The sequence below is a fragment of the Asterias amurensis genome, chromosome 22, assembly GCF_032118995.1.
Source record: "Asterias amurensis chromosome 22, ASM3211899v1".
NCBI lineage: Eukaryota > Metazoa > Echinodermata > Asteroidea > Forcipulatida > Asteriidae > Asterias > Asterias amurensis.
This window is the reverse complement of record NC_092669.1, coordinates 1,796,490-1,817,968: the sequence shown is the minus strand read 5'-3', so window position 1 is coordinate 1,817,968 and position 21,479 is coordinate 1,796,490. Positions and strand designations below refer to the sequence as shown.

The 21,479-nt window shown below is 38.0% G+C and overlaps 2 protein-coding genes across 4 annotated transcripts; one reads left to right on the top strand and one right to left on the bottom strand.

Moving 5' to 3' along the window:
* The first annotated feature begins 376 nt into the window (after positions 1–376).
* On the top strand, positions 377–9,218 carry LOC139953512 (very long chain fatty acid elongase 4-like). The gene is made up of 8 exons (XM_071952948.1): positions 377–449; positions 1,520–1,702; positions 2,231–2,418; positions 2,741–2,824; positions 3,013–3,069; positions 4,194–4,308; positions 5,842–5,969; positions 6,401–9,218. Exons 2-8 carry the CDS (start codon positions 1,645–1,647, stop codon positions 6,638–6,640), a joined length of 870 nt encoding a protein of 289 aa, XP_071809049.1. The 5' UTR covers positions 377–449; positions 1,520–1,644; the 3' UTR covers positions 6,641–9,218.
* A 149-nt stretch (positions 9,219–9,367) lies between these two features.
* Positions 9,368–20,598, bottom strand: LOC139953511 (calumenin-like). 3 transcript variants are annotated; one of them, XM_071952946.1, is made up of 6 exons: positions 20,139–20,598; positions 19,522–19,603; positions 18,497–18,608; positions 13,289–13,528; positions 12,156–12,358; positions 9,368–11,576 (listed from the first exon to the last, which is right to left on the bottom strand). In XM_071952946.1, the coding sequence occupies exons 1-6, from the start codon at positions 20,375–20,377 to the stop codon at positions 11,472–11,474; spliced, it is 981 nt and encodes a 326-aa protein (XP_071809047.1). In that variant the 5' UTR covers positions 20,378–20,598; the 3' UTR covers positions 9,368–11,471. The 3 variants fall into 3 exon arrangements, with proteins under 3 accessions (XP_071809047.1, XP_071809048.1, XP_071809046.1); XM_071952947.1 differs by lacking the exon at positions 18,497–18,608 and adding an exon at positions 15,556–15,658 and having other exon boundaries at positions 20,139–20,597; XM_071952945.1 differs by lacking the exon at positions 18,497–18,608 and adding an exon at positions 17,732–17,843 and having other exon boundaries at positions 20,139–20,596.
* Positions 20,599–21,479: the final 881 nt, after the last annotated feature.

Genomic DNA, 21,479 nt, shown 5'->3' with positions numbered 1-21,479 from the left:
TTGACCAATGATAATCCTCGTTATATAAACGACAGCCGAAGCCACGGAGGTTGTTTATCTCTTATCAATCAAACCATTGGTCGGTTTTGTCCGCGTACCCATGGCTGTGTGGAAAGCTTAAGCCGCGCCTAGACCAATTCATTTTTCAAATAGGGGTAATAATAATTTCACCAAACCAAATATCACAATCAAATGCCGCAATTTTATCAAATTTTGTTTCAAAAAATGATTTTTTAAACTGATCATCGAGTTAATAAAACTAATAAAACACTTTTTATCTGTCTAGTTATAAACTAAAATAGAAAAACAATAGCTCTATGTTAGTGGTACCCTGTTGTAAAACTGACGCTCCCATAACCTTTGACCTAAAAGGCATGTTAACGTTTATATTGACTACTCAACTGTGTTACAATCGGTGTTTGAGACCACAAGTAAAGCCGCTAAAAATGGTAAGTACAAACATTAGTTTAAATGTTTTGTTAGTGTGAGAGGGCGGGTAAATAGTTCAGAATAATAAAATGCCATACTTTCCGCTAATACTAGGGCACTGCATCGTTTAATAAGCCGCTAGTTTTTGCTGAGGAAAATAACACACGTTACACGAATACGTTAGACAACTTGGTTAATTGTTCCATAGTGACTGCTGACTGTCATAAGTTGTGTGTGTGTGGGGGGGGGGGGGGGGACTCCGGCGCAGCCGCCGGCGGAAGTTGGAAAACTTTTAATTTAATTTTTATCAAAGTGTTTGTGCTTGCGGAAATTAAATTCTCCCTCATCAAGAACAGTAAAGCCTAAAACTGAAATAAACATTATTTTTGTAAAAGTATAAACTAAAGACAGGATCTGTTTTAATTTCAATTGGCCACTCTGCAAATGCAAAAAAAACAAAGGATGAGTTATCACCCCGCGGCCTCGTGATACCCTTGATCTTGATTAGAACAATAGGATCACCCCATCACTTCAGATCAGAGATCACTCAGGTGATCGTCGTCAGTATACTGTCCACATTCATGTACATCATACATGTATCATTTTGATAACTAAATAGCATTTACAAAAAACATTTGGCAATTGCAAAGCATAAACTATCATGTTTATATACAGTGAGTAAGCGAGAGAATGCATGATTGATAGATAGAGAGAATCCTAAACAAAATTATTATAATTTTAATAATAATAATAGCCCATGGATATTATGTTAATATTTGGTTTTTATAATCCAGTTAACAAAGGTGTTCTTTTTTCTTGTCTTCATCCCCCAAAACAAATAGCCAAAATAACAGGATCTTTGTGTGAACATTTTTTATTATCTATTTTTTTTATAGTTTATTCCCAATAGTCAGATAAGCGTAGTACAAATTACCGTTTCGTTACCATGTACCGCAGAACATTTGCAAAGTTTTTGGTCTATGAATAACCCAGATCGGCAAGCCATCTTCAGGACTGTTTGCACTGTCAGTTTATAAAATGTCATTCCTTGTTATCAAATTTTATTTTTACATATTTTGTTTCTCAACAGAAAAACTTTTTGTGAGCGGATTACCAATTAGTAACAAGGTCACATACACCTGAGTTCTAGCGCTTTCAGGTGCCTACTTTCTTCATTTCTTGGAGCGATAATCTTGCGTAATTGACACCATCACCATGTCCGGTTTAGTCGAGTATGCCAAGGAGATGGTCCTGTGGGCAGACAGCGTAGCTGGTAAGTAAGAATCTAGATTTAAACAAACTATCCTCCCAACGATCGCAGACTTGCCCAAATTCATAGAGCTGCTTAAGCAAAAAATGTAGCTGAGTGCATTAAAATTATGCTTACCTTAAAATATTAGGTTACCAGTCAAAGTATCATTCCAGATGTATTATCTGTGACTGGTATCCTGCTTAATTTTACTTAGCCTTATTTTTTTTAGCACCATTTGCTGTTTTGCAAAATGTAAAAAAAACATTTAGAGGAACTCGTTTCAATTCAGCGCGCTGAAGCCTAGCTTCTAAAGTTCAGGTTCAGAATGCCTCTCCTAGTTGTATACAATTCCCTGTGAGAACCCTGTAAGTAACCTCGATTTTTGCTAAGCGGAATCATTTTGTGCTAAGCTAACTTCTTTTGTGCATTCTATTTTACTTGTTTTCTATTTTACTTGCATTCTGCAGCTATATAAATTTGAAGACAAATGAAGATTAAAACAATATACATTATCTAAAAGTAATAATTCATTTCTCTTTTTGTCTTTAGATCCAAGAACAAAGGACTGGTTCTTTGTGCAAAGTCCGGTGCAACCCTACAGTCTGGTTATGGTATACCTACTAGTGGTGTGGTGGGGGCCCAAGTACATGGCGGACCGTAAACCCTTTGATCTGAAGTACATTATGATGGCATATAATCTGTCATTGGTTGTTCTCTCGGTGTACATGTTTAAAGAGGTAAGCTTGGTGTGATTTAAGTTAGTGAGGTTTTTGGTGACACAGTGTAAAAAGCAGTAGTGAAGAGCCAGTTTGTACTTTACGTCATTTCGGTCAGTGTTCTTTGACCCGACTCTGCTGTGTGTGTGAGCTTAAACGAACTTGAAATAACTTATTGCAAATACTGAGGTGCATGCTGGTCTAGGTAGCCATCCTAGACCAGCATGCACCTCATTCAACAGTTAGCGCTCGCGCATGGTTTCATTTATAACAAAAATAAATATAATAATAATTAATAATGATAATAACAAAAAGTTTGTTTTTTTGTTTTATGTTTCTGCAGTTCTTGGTCACATCTATTCTCAACCCAAACTTCAATTCTGTATGTGAACCGGTTGACTATTCCGACGACCCAATGGCTCTCAGGGTAAGTTATGCTAAGCGTAATAGCGCTTTACTAAGCAGATAATTGCTCACCACCCTAGACACACGTACCATTGTTAGCATGCCTCATGCTTTGCTGTTTGAATTCTATTGAAACAAGAATATTTTAGCACCGCTCAAGGAGACACAACTGTGGAGTTAAAAATGATTAAATCTTTTCTTTTCTCATAGTTGGCTTCTGTCTGCTGGTGGTTTTATATCTCCAAGGTCATTGAACTTTTGGACACGGTGAGTGAACGAGTAGCATTTAAAAACACTTTGATCAACACTATAAAAAGCTCTGCTATTTGGACCTATAAACAAGTCTTTTAGCTTGTCTGGCCCAAGTTTTTGAACTGACCTGACCTGACCTGACTAGGATACTAGGTGAAAAGTAGTGATCCGGATGTAACCTGGCCTTGTACACAAAGCATTTCCTTAAAGCCATTGGACCCTTTCGGTACAGAAAAAAAAAAAAAAGTTCACAGATTTACAAATAATTTACAGGGTTTACAGAAGGTAATGGTGAAAGACTTCTCTTGAAATATTAGTCCATGAAATGCTTTGCTTTTTGAGAAAACGGTAAAACAATATAAATTCTCGTTAACGAGAATTACGGATTTGTTATAAACACATGTCATGACACGGCGAAACGCGCGAAAACAGGGGTGGGTTTTCCCGTTATTTTCTCCCGACTCCGATGTCCGATTGAGCCTAAATTTCCACAGGATTGTTATTTTATATATAAGTTGTGATACACGAAGTGTGGGACTTGGACAATACTGTTTACCGAAAGTGTATAATGGCTTTAATAAAAAAGCATTTTGTTGTGAACACCAACCACACTTGGCTTCTGCAGTAGTTGCTTAGAAAGAAAACTTCTTCATTTTTAGAAATAAAAACAAATAGAAATATTATTAATTTTGGTTTTTACCCCTACACCGATGTGTGTTAGCACTGTATACTCAGTACTTTCCCGAGTCCTGTGAACAAAATATCACAGGCATGTTACACGGGTGGGATCCGAACCCACGACTCTTGCAATCCTAGAGCAGTGTCTTACCAACTAGACTACCAAGGTTGCCCGGTACCTAGAGGCAGTTCGAATCCTACATGTCCTATGTTTTGGCAGCGGGTACCACAACGATATAATGGATGTTAAATTTGCATCGGGATAAAGAATATTAATTTTGGTTTTTACCCTATCTCGGCCTCTTTTTACACTTAAATCGTGTTTTTATGGCAAAACAGCTTATTTTGGGTTTTGCTTTTCAGTCATAAGCTAAAAAGGGCCCCGCTGGGTCCTCTGGTAAAAGAACAGCCACACCTCTTTCTGACTTTTCAACAATGTTATATTATGTGTGTTTTTCTAGGTCATTTTTATCCTCCGGAAGAAGAACAGCCAGGTTTCCTTTTTGCATGTCTATCATCACTCTACAATGGTGATGCTGTGGTGGGTCGGAGTACGTTGGGTTGCCGGGGGAAACAGTAAGTTGTGAAATTCAGAAATTAAAAAAATTTGAAGGTAAATTATACCAATGGTTTTTGGAACTGTTGAATCGTTTTAACTCTATACAAATGTAGATTATACAATAAAATATTTCATTTCAAAAGGTGGTCGCATTTTTCAGATATCGCCAACAATCCAGAGTGAATTTTTATGTCCATGCAGGAAGAATAGTCGCTAATAGGAAGACACAATCTGAGAAGCGATACTGCAGTTCAAATAGATTAGATTAGACTAGATTAGATTTTATTTATTTGTCCACGTTAAAAACATAGAAACTTGACATCCACTGGCCAAATACAATATACACAAACAATATAACAACTATATAAATTACAAAAAGTTAAGTTAGAAATACAAAGCAACACCAGACAAAGAACCCGCACACTAACAAAAATGCACCAGCCAAAACAACGCCAACCAGTCACATAAGGACACCAAGACAACAACAGGCAGGGAATTTTTCCAACCCCCGTGTAGCCACCCGTGACCGGCTAACGCTGCCCCGACCAATCCATTCCAACAGTGCGGACAATACATTATTAAACAGACCATGGCAAAAAGTGCTAACAACCAGATATTGAGGCATAAAAACTAATAACCACATTACTGCGGATGACTACATAACCACATTACTTCAAAGTGAAATGCCGAAAGCTGCTGTAGACTTCTAACCATAGGTATTTATTGCCATTTGTTGTAAGACTGATTATCAAGTAAGACCTTCCCTTTAAAGGAACACGTTGCCTTGGATCGGTCGAGTTGGTCTTTGAAAAGCGTTTGTAACCGTTTTTTATAAAATGCATATGGGTAGAAAGATGTTGTAAAAGTAGAATACAATGACCCACACAAACATGCCTCGAAATTGCGTGGTTTTCCTTTTACCTCGTCGACTAACACGTCGGCCATTTATGGGGGTCAAAATTTTGACTCCCATAAATGGCCGACCATGTTAGTTCGCACAGTAGAAGGAAAACCACGCAATTTCGAGGCAAACTTGTGTGGATCATTGTATTCTACTTTTAAAACATCTTTCCAACCATATGCATTTTATAAAAAACGGTTACAAACGCTTTTGTTTTGACCAACTCGTCCGATCCAAGGCAACGTGTTCCTTTAAACTGAAAGTTGTGGAACGTGCGGAAATTTAAGTCAGTATGGTGGACACAGGAAGTCAGGAAACATACTCTTATCAATTCTGTTTAAAAGGATGTCACTGCATTTTGCAAAGATTAACAAAAAGTGTTGACTTAACTTTCACTACCTGGGGAACTCTGACTGAAATTTGAGAAGTGCACCGGACGCCATTGCAGGAGGCAACTCTTTTGATGCAACAGTAGATCATGCAGACAATGATCATTGCTATCGATGATCAATGCAATGATCGCTTGCCAAAATGGTGCCAAGGCGTATTTCACGTTCAAACAATAACCTGTGCTTTTGACACTCTAAAATCTTTGGATATAAGGCCATAAATTGTTTTAAAAAAAATTGTGTTTCTTTTTTGTTTACAGCGTACTCCAGTGCTATGGTGAACTGTCTCATCCACACCTTAATGTACTCATATTACTTCTTGACGGCCCTTGGTCCCAGCATCCAGCCATTCTTATGGTGGAAGAAATATCTAACATCCCTGCAACTGGTAAGACATATTTATGTATGGATATTTTGTTGTGGAGAGAGTTCAGATATGAACGCTTAAATCAGAAACGAGTGGAAAGCACGATTCTGAAATGTGTTTATAACTTTTTAGTTGCCAATGTGAGCCTGCAGTTTGTGAAACCGCTTAGCAGATGTCTGGTTGGAATAGAAAAAGCAGTCACCATATAATGTTGAGCTCATAAAGGCTGTAAGCACAAAAAAACGTTTGCTAAGCAAAATTTAATTACCAGCCAAAACGCCACATACATGTAGTTACCATTGCTGCCACTGGTACCCCAGTCGTTTCTTGCTCAGCCAAGAAATTTGCTAAGCAGAATTTTCTGCTAATCAGCTTAATAAAATTGGGCCCAAGTCGCTGCTTGCTTTCATCAAACACTTATATCCATGTTTAATTCTTTCTTTCCGCCTCAGATCCAGTTTTTCGGGATCATGATTCACAGCTTCGTCGTTCTATACCAAGACTGCGGTTTTCCCCGACCCTACGTCTACTGTCTGATGGCCTACCTTCTCAGTCACATCATTCTCTTCACCAACTTCTACCGTAAGAGCTACAGTGACAAGAAAGCGAAAGGCAAAGCATCTGGGGAGACTACTAAGCAACGAGAAGACAACGCAAGGTATAACCTTCGTAAGAGACCTGGTAAAAATTAGGGGGTTTTCACTGTAGCCCTTTTCATGCTATATCTATCATCCGTGAGTGGAATACAGCCCAAGACTTTTCTTTACCCCACGGTTTACCCCCCAGCGAACCACTGTATTGGTGTTCCTATTCCATCGGGTTCTGGTGGCACCTTTTAAGAATACTCGAGGGTTTTACCGCGTACCCCTACTAAAGAGCAGGGGTGGCTATTCCCTGGGGAATAATGCCCATTTGCAGGGCAGAGTTCCTATTCCACTGGGTTCTGGTTGCACGTTTCAAGAATACCACAGGGTTTTACCGCTTTCCTCTACTCTAGAGCAGGGGTGGCTATTCCCCTAGGGGTATGCCCATTTGCAGGGGGCAGACTTGGGAAGGACCAGTGGTATATTGATCATTGTGTGAAAAGGCTGGCCGTTTCAACCCTGGGGATTTGAGTAGTGTGAAAAGGGCTTTTCACTGTCATAATCGTAGACCATCCAACTTTAAAAAAAAACATAGCTGTTGATTCAGATTGGGTTTAGATCTAAAAGAACACCAACTTCAAGCATAATCTACCACAAGAAATAAAATTTTGGAAGGGGGAAATCCAGATAATATATCTGGTTCATAACGCAGGGAACCACTTGAATACAGTGTTCTAGACATGTTAATTCGGCTGGTATCCAGTCCACCACACTTGGCTTGTAATGGTATAACAGCGTTCGTGGTAAGCCAAATTGTTTCGTGTTATTTTAGGCAGCTGGACTAAGTTAGGTCAAGGTTGAAGTAACATTCACAGATCGGGGACACTGGTCATTAATTTTGGGAAGACAATCAAAAGTATTTCTGTATAAATTAGTTTTGAGTGCAAGTACAAGAAAATTTGCACATACATATATATACTGTGTTTTATTTTATGTTTTCTATCACACAATTTTCAATTGCCAAACAATTATTTGAAATCGTCTGAAATTCTAGCAATTCGTTCCAAATACTTTTAACTATTCGTAAAATTTGTTATCGTGAGCTAATTTTAATTTTGTTATTTCATCTGCAAAATAAACTTCTTAAATTAACTTTTTGTCAAATTATTTTCTTGAATAATTTTAGGCATCAAACTACAGTATATTTAAATGACCGAATTAGTGCAGAGTCTTGGTTAGTTTTAAATGTCATCAGTAATATGAGCCGCAAGTTGTGTCAAAGGTTGAAGTTCAATGCACCGAAATTGTCAGGGTAGATTTAATGTAGACTTGATTCAAGTCTTAGATTGCGGTTATTCTTCTGCATCTCAGCCAAAAAAACACCCCCTTCATTTAAATTAGCTATCACACACCCTATCTCGCAATCTCTGTAGGCTTAATGACAAAGAAAAATCACAAGAGGGCGCTGTTTGTAGCAACTATCAGGACGACTAAAAAGCCACGATCAAAGACTTGGAACCAAGTCTAGATTTAATGAGACACAACTTCATGAGTCTCTGGAAGTTTGTGTGTGAATATTTATGTACTTTTTCTAGTATTTGTATTTCTTTTCCATTTTCAGTGATACAAAAATGGATTACTTTGAAGTATTGTAAAATAGTCTTTCTTACATCACATCTACCAGACTTCATACATTCTTACGTCTTAGGACAAGGTAGTTTTTTCCTTTGTACGGGAACTTTCATTTCTACATTGCAAGGGGCACCAAGGCAATGAACAGGTGCATGGAGGCAATTGCCAAAGGGAATATAAGTAATGTTTTGTTAAAAATGGACATAACGTAACTATCCTATGTAAATAATTTTGTCGGTAATTCTTTTTTACAGCAGTACTTAAATGTTAAATTGTTTAACAAATTCGTTGGTAGTTTTGATATTTTGACAGCTTCGAATGCAGCTGAGTTAGTATTTTGTACAATTTTGCAAACTTCTGAAATAATTGCCGTGATATTTCTGTAAAACTTAGTAGATTAGAATCAACAAAATTTATTGCTATGTTTGTATGGCCTTGCACTATTTTATTTCAATTGGACATTTTTTTTTTTCAACGACCACACTAAAGTATATTATACTTGCTTATTGTTACCTTACGTGCCTTAGTTTGTTTTGCTTTGTTTTTTTGTTGATAATTTTATTTTTCTGAATAAGAATGGGCTGAAAAATGTGTGGCGTTCAACTTCAATTTTATTTGTTGTACAATCAAAAAATGTAATTTTGTATCCGAGTATAATAAAAAATGATGCTCAGGAATTGTAAAATTTTTGATTTTAAAATTTTTTGAAGTGACAAATAAATGAAGAAATTTGATTAAGAAATGAATCTGTTGTACTTCTTTTTTAGACACCAGTTCTTTGAGCCCGGATGGGCAAGATTGTACATAAATTCAAAACTCTGAAAACACTGATCAAATAAATTGCCGAGTCAACTCGGTGATGGTGAGGACGCCTCTTTCAAGTGCAAGAGAGGTCAAATACAAATCTCAAAACTTGGAAAAATCCTATCAATTCGCGGGCAATATTAGACTTGTAGCCAAGTCGTTAATGGTCTGCCGCGAAATGCTGGTTGCCGACATCAACTCCCCAAATGGGACTGTAGTCGTGAGAGCAGTAGCCTCGCAGGCCAGCAATCTTGTGGGAATCACGGGGAGATTTGGAATAGATTCGGAACGCTATCACCACGAGAGACATTTAACGACTTGTCCACAAGTCTAGGGCTAGATCACTTTCGATAGAATTAAATGGCAAACAAATCAAGTGGTCACAAAACAAATCAAAAGTAAATGTACCTTAAAAAAATCTTTATTGTGCATTAGGTACATCAGGGTCAGTTCGAATCATTCACCTATGATAGGACCGTGCCAATAACTGAATATTCATATATTCAAATGCTCCCAGAAGTAATTTGGGACAAATTTGCATCTTCATATGAGCACTGCCTTAACCATGGATACAAAATCATGAGTTCATTTGCAGTAACTTTAGAGAGAGGGCAAGGGCATTTCCTTTAGGAAATCTTCAAGTCCATGAGAAACCTAGGGGCACCAAGACCAAGACCAGGGCAACGAGGCCATGGCCTTTGTGTAATTCCAGACCTGGAAGGTTATGCTTAAAGGCAGTGGACACTATTGGTAATTACTCAAAATAATTATTGGCATAAAACCTTTCTTGGTAACGAGTAATGGGGAGAGGTTGATGGTATTAAGCATTGTGAGAACCGGCTCCCTCTGAAGTGGAGTAGTTTTCGAGAAAGAAGTAATTTTCCACGAATTTGATTTCGAGACCTCAGATTTAGAACTTGAGGTCTCGAAATCAAGCATCTGAAAGCCACAACTTCGCGTGACAAGGGTGTTTTTTCTTTCATAGTTATCTCGCAACTCCGACGACCAATCAAGCTCAATTTTCACAGGTTTGTTATTTTATGCATATGTTGAGATACAGCAAGTGAGAAGACTGGTCTTTGACATTTACCGATAGTGTCCACTGGCTTTAATGTTTGGACAGAATATCAGCCTAAGCAAGAGGTCTATAGACCATGTGAACTTTGTTGGCAATAAGTGTGACCTTGTGCATTCTGTGAGTATTATGGCAGACAAGATACTGCACAGGTCCTATGGGAAAGTTGACATTTTGTATCCTAATTTCCACATAAATCCAAATATTATGAAAGTAAAAGCTAGACAAGTTTTGAGATCATATCAAAAGTTGATAAGTATTAGACAGTGCAATCTCCATAAAATATAAGATTTTATGTTTTCTTCCATTAGGCTGTGTACAAATCTTGCCTGCAGGAAGTCCACGCTCTGTGGCTCTTTTGTAAACATGTGATGTCACAGGTCACATCATCTATTGACTATGCAGTTAGTTCTTATTAAAAAACACATGACTAATCTATAAGACATACTAATGGAAAAAAGCATCACACAATACTTAGTCTTTGTTAACATTACGGTTTTCTCAAAAAAACGATTTTTACAAAACATGAGTTTGAAATTTATATGGTACAGCGCATAAAACGTATTTCATTATGAAAGAGGTGTTAAACACTTATGACTAAGGAGACTACTTTAAACTACTTGACGCTAAAATGGTAGGAACAAAAAAAAAAACAAGTCTAAGCTCATCTACATTATATTACTTGGGTCATGAGTTTGAAACGTTATTTGCATACATTATTATTATTAAAAATAGCACCACGATCTAATAAATTATTAAACCACAAATGAATGTTGAGCCCATGCTGATGGTTTTATCAATACTTAAAGTTATTTTGTTAAAGTTTAGAGTATTGTCCTTATATGGTCGAGGGCTGATTAAAGGCAATATTGCTGAACAAAATACTAACGCAATCATGCCCAAATGGTTTATGCTGTATTAAACCTACAAAAATGGTTTTCAATCATTATGTTTTTGCTCTATCACAAGCAAATCAAATCAAACTTTGAAAGTAATTTTTAGATTTTTCAATGTAAGATAAAAAAAGTAATGGCAGCCTCAGGGTCGGCGGCCATTAAAACCACGCCTTCAGCTTTTAAAGCTCTGGTTTGTGCTCCGTCAGTAATATTTTCTAATGTACACTTTCGGTTATGGATTTCAAACTGCAGACGGTGCCCAAGCCGGAGACAAAGCCAAAGCCGGATCCAAAACAAGAGCGGGAGCCAGAGCCAGAGCTGGAACAAGAAACAGAGCCCAAGGCGTGGTTCTGAAAGTAGCCATACATGAAATAGTAGAAGAATCTGTGTACATTGTTTTTTCCCCCCCAGTTTTCTTTGGCACTTGTTGTCTTTGTTAATTGAGGGAACCAGCTGATAAGCTGCATTCCTGTTGAGTAGACCTCTATCCCCCCCCCTTGAGATATTTGGGCTCAAACTGTTAGGGTCGCGTCTAAAACTCGTCGTGTCGTTGAAGACTTTCTCCGTAGTTAGTGGCCTGGCTTCCGACGAAGAGGTCGTACTTGTCAACTATCTCTTCCTTCGTTAGCTTCTTGTCCTGTAATGAGAAGAGGATGGAGATAATTAAAGTTGAGTCACTCGAAAAGGCATGAGCGACTTATGGACTCTGGCCTGGAATTTCATCTCTAAGAGGGCATGGCCATTTTCATTTGGCAAAGGGCACGGCAAACTTTTGAAGTGTTACCACGGTCAAGACATGGGGCAACAGGCTATGGCCTCCAGGGCCTCTACATGTAATTCTAGGCCTGAACAAATCTACTTCTTGAATGAACAAGGTGCTGCAATTATAAAGGGTGGGTTCGATAAGCTTCCCTGGGTCGACCCCGCGGTGCTCACTCGGGTGAGCCCCTGACAAGAGCTAATCCAACGATCACACTCGCCCTCTTGTGGTGACGGCATGCACCTCAGGTCACCCCCCAAGTGACCCACTCCACAAGCAGGGCACTGTGGGCTATCCCGGGTGAGCCCCGTCAAAGCTATTCGAACGTACCGGGGTCGACTCAGGGAAGCTAAACGAACGCACCCAAAAGATAAAGGTATAGTTAACATAACTTACACACATTGGTGTAATGTTCTTTATCACTGACAAATTAGCATACTATTAAAATCAACGTACCTTGTTCTTATCTGACTCGTAAATAAGATGTTTTGCTTCGGCTTCCATGTGGTCGTAATCAGTGGGTAGAATCCACTCCCCGACCTCCTGGAGGTCCATGAAACCATCCTTATTCTTGTCTCGGAACTGACTGAATTGCTCGCGCTCCGTCTTCACCCACTCGGGTTCATCAGCGCCCTCGTTGTTCTCCTTGTACATATCACCTTAACGGAAAAGAGATTCATTTAACCATTTAGTGTCAATACATGTTTATCCTTCAAGATAGAAAACACAGGAAAACTTGACAAGAAATCGACCTCCTGCCACCTCTCCCCCAAATGAAGGGTACAATAATGTAGGCCTGAAAGACTTACATGTATAAACACAACTATCACATACAATATTTAATAAGCACGTATAGGCCTACCTAAATGTCAGATAACACCATAAAAAACAACACCTCTAGGTATTTACCTTAAAATCTACAGATTTTAAGATATAAGCAAAATTTTTACTTCTACAGTGAACGATTGTTCTTGTAAAACATTGTAAAACAGAGCAAAATATTTAACAGCTATTAAAAAATCATAAGAGTTAGCATTTAGTAAGCACAAAACATGATCAATCTATACAGTATGTAAGTACACACACATTCAAAATTGTGAAACACTCGACAAACAACAATTCCTCAGTTGTAAATATTAAAAGAACACACATTTCTTTACAGAACATCGGAATTCAAGTTAAAACTAGTAGGAAAGTTAGCCCTAAAGAAAAAGAAAAAAAAAAAAAAAAAAACTTTTTCATTCCCAAGCCAAGTAATAAATAATAATAATAATAATAATAACCCGTTTTTATATAGCGCTTTTCACACCCGGAGGGCGTCCCAAAGCGCTTCACATTATTACCCCTGGTCACCGGGCCTTATATCACTCCTTAAGCGCCAAGCATTTGCGCACGCATGTCGTACCTTAATTTGTCGAATTTTTGGTTGCGCAATGGGTTGTAATTGGTCAATACGTGCGGGGCCTAATGGATCGGTCTATTTGCTGTGGGTGTCATGGGTTATTTCCAGGCCTGAACATATTGTTAAATAAAAGCAGTGATATATCCATTTATTTGGAGATTAACAAGATTCTCTCAACTCAACTCACCGATATACTCAGCAAGCGAGATCTGCCCATCACCATTCTTATCCACATCTTCAAGCGTCTCCTGAATAACGATATCTCTCATCCTCTCAAAGTTCTCAGGATGGAGGAAAGCGGTGAACTCATCCCTGGACAGGAGGTTGTCATTGTTCTCGTCGGCGGCGTTCCAGCGAGCTTTGTCTCTGCGGATCATCTTAGTGAAGTCCATGTGTTCGCTCTCAGGCATCTGGTTTAACTCTTCCTCTGTTAGTTTTTAATAAATTTAAAGTTGACGTCAGTGATTGAAAATGAAAGCAAAACTGGATACAGCAGGGCGCAAAATGACCACCGGCCAAGGGCCTGTGATTTTTTTTAGTGTTGTGCCAATAAATTCTTGTAAAATAAATTCTGGCCTATTCAAAGCGAAAAGCCCGGCAGTCTTGTGGGGTTTTCCCCCCAAATTAGAGCCCTGTACAGGTGTAATGTAAGTAACCACACTTAAGCTGATTGAATAAAATAGTAATTTTCTTGTGAGATTTTACCATTTGAAGTGACTGTCCAACAGGACATTTTTCTTGTGACTGGACAGTCATCTTCTTCCCTAATCCATATTTTAAATGAAAGAGGGATGCTGGTCATAAGGTTTTTTTTTTTAAACTAGCATTTGGCCAGTGGAACACTGTCAAAAGGAGAACACTCTCCACTCAAACCAAATGCAACAAAAGACCTTACGCATCGACGCCACCGGCATTTTAGAAGAGGAATAAGAGTATGCGCAGTGCAAAGGGTAAGCAATGAGTAATATTGCATTGATCTCTAGTCGAGGGCGCCCTGCGCAATTGAGGTCATGTGCGTAAGGTTTATTGGTAAAAGGTTGTTATCATTAGACATTTCGGTTTCACTTGTAGTATTTACTGAATTTCTAGGTAATGAGGTCAACAAACTTTGAGTAAATCATTATTAAGTGTTAACACACAACATGCAGTGCATGCACAATATTTTTTTATATAAAGTTTGTTATTGTTGTCATGAGATGAAGTCATCAAAATTTAAAAAAATCCACTCAAACAATTGTCCTTTGATTGAACCCCATGTCTGGTGGTGTTATTAAGGGTCCCATTCTTGACCCCCTGCAAGCTTTTACAATTGGTAACTTCCATGTTGTTTGTATTATACATGTATGTGTAAGTTATTGTGTGCAGTAGTTAACAAAATTTTCACACGTTAAAGAGGAACATTGACACCATGATCATAACAGGTATGTGGCTAGCTGTACATGGAATTATGACCCCGTTTCTTCCCAGTTTCCCAGATTTTAAACAAACTCCAAACTTCCTTTGCAAAATGATAATGGCCTTGCCTTCTCAAAGATAAAGTTCCAAGCCTTATCCCAGCCAGTCCAGAAAGGGCACCCTGGCTGTATCCAATCTATGACCAGGGCCCAATTTCATAGAGCTGCTAAGCACCAACATTTGCTTAGCATGAAATTTCTTCCTTCATAAAGACAGGATTATCGACTAAATTTCCATTTGTTGCATATTGCTTGTTACTGGTTAGTATTCAGCTGTTGTTTGCTTATCCTGAAGATCACGTGGATATTTGGCTGGTTATCCTGTTTTTATCAAGGAAGAGATTTCATGCCTAGCAAATTTTTGTGCTTGGCAGCGCTATGAAATTGGGCCAAGTAAGTGGGTGCAGTAACTGGGTGAAATTTCATACTCCATACAGCCACATACCTACTACATGTTCGATCATTTATGTCAACAGTCCCTTCTAAGTTTCAAACTTGATGAAAACTCATGCAATTTCTTGTACAATAACAAATTACGAAATTTCAACGTCATCATGCAAATGTTTTAATTGATTAAGTAAAGGTGGAGGGGCGATGTTAATTCAGGGCGTTTCAATTCATTCATGTTATTGTTAATTTAGGTAGGAGATAAAGGAAAATTTTGCAAAGGAAAATTTTGGCAAGGTAATTTGTGCATGCCTCAAGTGTGATATGTATGATCAACTACTTCCAACAATTTCTTTTATGCATCAATTAGCCACAGAATCATGAAGCAAAAGTCGTGTTATAACTACGGTTTTTATTTTTATTATTAAACCATACAACTTGTAATCGCCGTATAGCCAGGAATCACTCCCAAGTTCTTGATACAACCTGGGAAGTGGCAGCAGCGAGTCACATAAAGGAGATGAACTTAATTTCAAGTAATACACCACAAGGTAATCCGACTGGGGCAATTTTAAAATAATTTGGGGTATTTTTTATGTGTGCTTTCCCTCACCAACTTTTCCGAAAGCACTTTGGAGGTACTCGTCCCATTCAACTTGTGATTTGAAACCACTTGACTTCCAAGACTGTTCCGCATTCTCTGCCGAGTATTGCTTCTGCGAGGTCAGTTAACGAAGATGGTTCATCAAATAAATAATAAAAAGGATTAATCAGAGGTCATCCTGCTGCAAAACGATACCGCAAAATCCTGATTTCTTTGCGATTTAATCAAACACAGTACTCAATCTAATGGATGAAAAAAAATGGCTACGTATCACTGTAGCGACAATATAAAACATATTTTCATCGGGTTAAAAGTAGAAATCATGGATTTTGGGGGCAAAGTTTTTCTGAGCAGATGACTGTTATCCCTGGCATCACTTCCATAATTGGAGAACACATTGAAAATAGTATACAACAGATACAATCTACAAACTTGAATAATGCGAGTTTCTTTGGAATGTCTCAACAATGAAATAAATACAGGGTTCAACGGCAAACTTTACAAGCCAATGAAAGTCTTTGGTAAAAAGTCTTCTCTGTAATTGGTCTCCAATTATGAAACAGGTGTCTAGAGATTGATAAGGGGGTAAGGCACGAGGCCAAGCAATGAGGGAGCATTCTAATATTAGTTCCACACAATACCCATGATGACCCAGTGATTGATCAGTGCAACAGACAAGGAAGATGGTCGGGTTAGTGAAAGCATTTTTAGCAGGAAAACATTCCATGAAAGAAATCAAGGTCAAGTCGAGAAGAAGGAAAGATAAATTTCTCTCTGAATTTTATAATGTAACTACGATACTATTATACGGAAGAGCCTAATATGGATCCATCACCATGACATGATAACATTATTGAATATTTTTTTGCCAAAACCAAGAAGATAAGGTAGCATGTATCAAAAAGATAGTACGCTATTTGCTTTGCCAACGTTAAGCATAGACTGGAAAATCTGCTAAGCAGAAAGGTCAGCTTTACAGACTTCATAAAAATGGTCTCTGATTATCAAAATTTAGTCTTAGTTTCTTTGACAATTTGGCACTGAATAACTGTATACGGTTCACTTCCACAATTTTGACATCATGTGTATTCGACAAAGCAAAGTTGCTGTATTATACAAGTACAGGAACTTTATAACAATTGTTTGGTAAAAAATGTGCTTTTTAAAAAATAAAAGGTTGGGTATTCAAGACAGAAGAGCTTTTGAGAGAAAAGAAAAAAAACAAGAAGGGTGACTTTGAGATGGCAGCATGAGGAGTTAAGCAGTTAGAGATTTCTAGCGAAGCTGATGCACAAGCTTGAAACGTAAACACAGGGTTTAAGACACTGAGGGAACGGGTCAACTTCGGGACCAGGGACCTCTTGTGTTGTTTGAATCCACTCCGTGCAGCCCTTAGCTAAGGTCGTTTTACTTTCTTGTCCAATTACAATTTCATTTAATTTCATTTGTTTTGCTTTACCCCCAGTATTCCTTTTGTTTAGAGTAGAGGACCAGGGGGTCGATTTCACAAAGCAATCAAATCCATCGTAAGAAAAACTGTCAGTATCACCATAGTGATGTTTCATTGTGACATCACACTTTACTAAGCAACTACATTGAATTTGCAGTTACGATCAATCTTAGCAGAGCTCTTTGTGAAGTCGGCCTCAGGTCTTGATATTAACACTGGGTCTTGTAAACATTTTGAGCTACAAGCCTGGCGGTCTTGTGGTTTTACCCCTTAATTCAGGACCTGAGGTCAGTGAAGGATTGAGGTTGCCTGTGTGAAAGTGGGTCAAGGGAATAAGGCCTGCCGACAATTTCACAAAACTCTTCCTAACTTAAGACTAATCTTATGACTTAGGACGAGTCCCAACCCTACACTGTAGCATGCAGACCTTAAGATTAGTCCAAAGTTAGGAAGAGTTACTCGTCCTTACTCGAGATAAGACGAGTCCTAACTCTTTGTGAAATCGTGGGCTGGAATTCCATTTTTTGAAGGAGCGAGCAATTTTCCTCTGGTAAGGGGCATTTCTATGAGGCAAATGTAAATTTGTATCGGAACTTTGCAAAGGGCACCACAGCAAAAGCACAGGGCACCACGCTATTACTGTGGGTGCTGTGGGCTATTTCGGGGCCTTAGTATAAGGGTTGCACGGAGCGTCTCTAACAGCAGAGTGTGGTGAGTGCCCATAGCTGCTCTCACCAGGTAAGTTGCTGTATGTTGTAGAGTTATACTCGTCCCATGTCATTAGGTCATTCTTATCTGGGTTGTGGGCCGTCCAAAGCCCTATCACATCGTCAAAGATGAATGTTTTCTGTAGTGTATAAAAGAGTGACAACAATAGTAGCATGCAGTCTGAGGATTCAATGGAGGAAGGTGTACATCGTTGGTAAGCTGCCACCATTTTTGTTGGGTTCCCTGCGTGCAATTGCAGCAACAAATGACTCCCTATTTTAAAAAAAGAACCAGGCTTTTTGCCAAGTGTAGGCTCTGTCCGAATTGGCCGCTATGGCTTTGGCTAGGAATGCATCGCTGCGTTTAAGTATAGTGCGTCCTTAACAACATACCTATGTAGCAACAGTGGTAGCCGAAGCTATAGCTGCCAATTGGAATACTGCCTTAAAGTAAACAGGTGAAAAAGCAACATGGCTTTAACGTGATGGTCCTCTTTATCATCAACATATTTTTGTAACGGCAAGGCAGGTTTCCCTTGCATACACGCAGGCATTTTTTACAAATGGGAAATGTAAATAAGGGGCATGGAGACAACTGCCTTTACCCCATTTAAAACTCAGGACACTTCACCAAAGGTGTACACCATCTAAGATCATTGGTTTTTGCACTATCACATCTAACTGGGTCACATGGCATACTGATGGAACTATGGTTAAAATGCCCTCATTGTTCAACTCATGCCAGTCATGAAGTGTTCTGTGGGTAAAAAAGGATATTGGCTATAAACATTACCAGTTTGGCTACTATAAGTGGTGGCATTGTACTCATCCCAGGACATAATATCATCAAGGATTTGGTTACGATTTTTCCAGTGAATTTCTGCGTCGTTATGGGCGTACTTATTCTGAAGAGCAATGCAAAGTGTAAATGAAAACAGAAAAGACAAAAAAAGAAATGTAAAGCAATGAAATGAAATAGTGCTGTGTGGATGAAGTAATAAGCCCCCCCACTACTTTACCATCTCCAACCCCACCCCCCTTACAAAAAAAAACTCAAAACATTTACATGAGCTGGGCTCGAGTTCACAAAGCACTGAAGATTTGTCTTATAGATGTGTTGTCAGTATTACAGACATTTCAGACCGATTCACAGTTAAGATCAATCTTAGCTCTTTATGAAATCGAACCTTGAGCTATTTTCTACTCGCCCAAATTTAATGTCCCCCTTCCAATGTGATAATTTTATTGGGGTTTTTTCAACACAGCACCATTGCATAAAACTTGCGATTTGTTTATCTTTTTACCTTTTTGCATTCAGTTTCACTAACATTTGGTATTTTTTTTTTTTTTTCACCGTGGAACCCCACAAACAAACCAAAAATAAAAATTATGTCCAACAAACGTAGGATAGCACAACAATTTATGTTGTACTTTTGCAAATATTCTGGGCTTATATTCGAAACCTTGAGAGGAAAAGAGTACTTTCATCTGACAGTTTTTCACTCACATGACCATCTTACATAGCATTTATACCATAATTTTGGCAATATATTTATGACTTTGTGAACTGTTTTTTTTTGCATCTTCAAAAAAGGCACACTGAACATTTTTACAAAAATGTGCACTGCTGTTGAAGATTGTGCTAAACAAAGCCAAGTAAAAAAAAAATTCAGAGAACAAAAATTATTTTTTTAAATGAAGGATGCGGCTTTAAAAAAAGGGTTTAGGAGGGGACAATCAGTGGTAATTTTTTACTTGGCCTGAAAAGCACTGTCCATTTCAACAAAACTTCAAGTTTTTTTAAAAACAAAGTCTTACTTGTTGATGTTCAATCCACGTCTTCAATTCTTCTTCAGTAACAAAGCCGTCATTGTCAGTATCAATTTTATCTACGATCACACTGGTAAATAAAATGTTGAGAGAAAATTTATAGTTAAACAACCATAAATTTTGAGTAAGTTTCCGCATCCCGCCACAACTTTTTCATCCAAATAAAATAGTATGCAACTTAACCGATTCTAAATTTTTACACAAATGAGGTGTTCCTTTTTGTAAAATACAGGATACAGTACAGACACATTTCCAAAAACAAACAACCAGACAACAGGCAAGCACATGCAAGCAAAACAAATATCTCAAAAACACAACTCCTTCCTTCAGTTCACAAATCACAACATAAACTTTACAAGACAAGCAAATCATAATAATAATAATATTAATAAATAAAGAACGAAACAAACTTATAGGGCAGACAAAACACTCTTTCTTTAGGAATCTTTTGGTTTAACTGTGATAAATGAACACGTACGTTGATGGATAATTCTGAATTCGTATAGTTAACATGGTTATTTCAGGGAGTCCCACTCCCAGGGCATTTACGAACCCCGAAAATCATCATGACGAAATTGAAAAATTCTTAAAAATCCAAAACTTACCCAAGCCTTTTTCTGCTTTCCTCTGGACTGAGGTCTTTAAATGTTTTCGCTTCATCTTCACCTAGGAAAGCTTCGTGGTCATAATCAACGTTGTGTTCCTTTCCTTCAAAATGAGCCTCGTCACTAAGTTTTGTGTCTTTCACTCTGTCACTTTGATGCTCGTCCTGTTTTTCTGCTGGTTTTGCAAAAGTCACGACCAACAGAGCGGTGAGGAAAGCTACGATCGCGAGACTCTTCATGTTTACAATTTGTTGATGGCAAGTAACAGCGTTGATAAATACAAAAACAGACCTGAGTCGCAACTTAAAATTCTCTGCAAAGATGCCTGCACCTTCCAGCAATTTTAAGGCTAAATGTCTTGTTTTACCGGATATTTCAACTCAACAAAACAGATTTGTAAGCCCGGAGTTGTTTCGACCGATTTTATACTTGTCGATGGTGACTACGTGGATGACAGGTCATAGTTCGCGAGATCCGGTCATAGGTCAGTCTCAACCAATGACAATGCGTTATTTTTACCCTAAGAAATCCTAACCAATGAAGTTGGTCTATCTTTACGGCTCGGAAAAATCCATTGCGTGAATTAAAGGCATCCTGATTGGACAACAGCAGCCAAGTTGGCAATCCAGGCAATGGTGATTGGATAAAACTTGCCACGTCTTCTTCCTTTCTTCGTTGCACATGGACGGACGAACTCGTCTGCCACGCATGCAGCATGGGGGATAGGGACACGTCACTTTTTAAAGAAATTTCGAGAGCTTGAGAAAGTGAAAAAAAAAAAAAAAAAACATTGTTCGCTAGCTCTTGCTGTTGCATCACCCTCATAAAAGAGCATTGTGAACGTGTCATATCTGACGTGTAAAAATAATAAAATCAAGGTCGGAATCAGTCAAAGAAAAGTTTGAGTTAATTTTTGTTTAACTTTTTTATGGGTTTAAAAAGAAAAAAATCCTAGCTCATCTATTGACTATTACCTTTTCTTTTTCAAATTTTATAACTGTAACATTTGCACAAATCAAGTAAAATGAAAATAAAGAGTATGTTTTTGTTTTGTTTTGTTTTTTTGTTTTTTTTTTGTTGTAGGTTTTTGGACTTTTTTCTATATTTTTTTTAAATAAAAATGTCCCTACTTAAACGGACTGCAAAAGTTTTGCTGCAAAAAAATAGACTAATAAAATAAGCAACAAATGCTTCAGTCAAAATACCATAGTAATCACGTACAATTTGTGACTGGTATCCTGCTCATATCGCTAAGCAAGGATATTTTAAGCAAAACAATTATTTTCTGCTCTGTGAAAAATGGGCACAGACAATTATTAAGTCATGGAAGTTTATTTATGG

Bases quoted from the DNA above. Each gene is read 5' to 3' on its own strand.
- LOC139953512 (XM_071952948.1), top strand. From the start codon at position 1,645: ATGTCCGGTTTAGTCGAGTATGCCAAGGAGATGGTCCTGTGGGCAGAC. The intron at 4,309-5,841 runs GTAAGTTGTGAA...TTTTGTTTACAG, and splicing joins TTGGGTTGCCGGGGGAAACA to CGTACTCCAGTGCTATGGTG. The intron at 5,970-6,400 runs GTAAGACATATT...TTTCCGCCTCAG, and splicing joins ATCTAACATCCCTGCAACTG to ATCCAGTTTTTCGGGATCAT.
- LOC139953511 (XM_071952946.1), bottom strand. From the start codon at position 20,377: ATGAAGAGTCTCGCGATCGTAGCTTTCCTCACCGCTCTGTTGGTCGTG. The intron at 18,609-19,521 runs GTAAGACTTTGT...ATTGCTCTTCAG, and splicing joins CGTGGATTGAACATCAACAA to AATAAGTACGCCCATAACGA. The intron at 12,359-13,288 runs GTGAGTTGAGTT...TTTTCCGTTAAG, and splicing joins CTCGCTTGCTGAGTATATCG to GTGATATGTACAAGGAGAAC.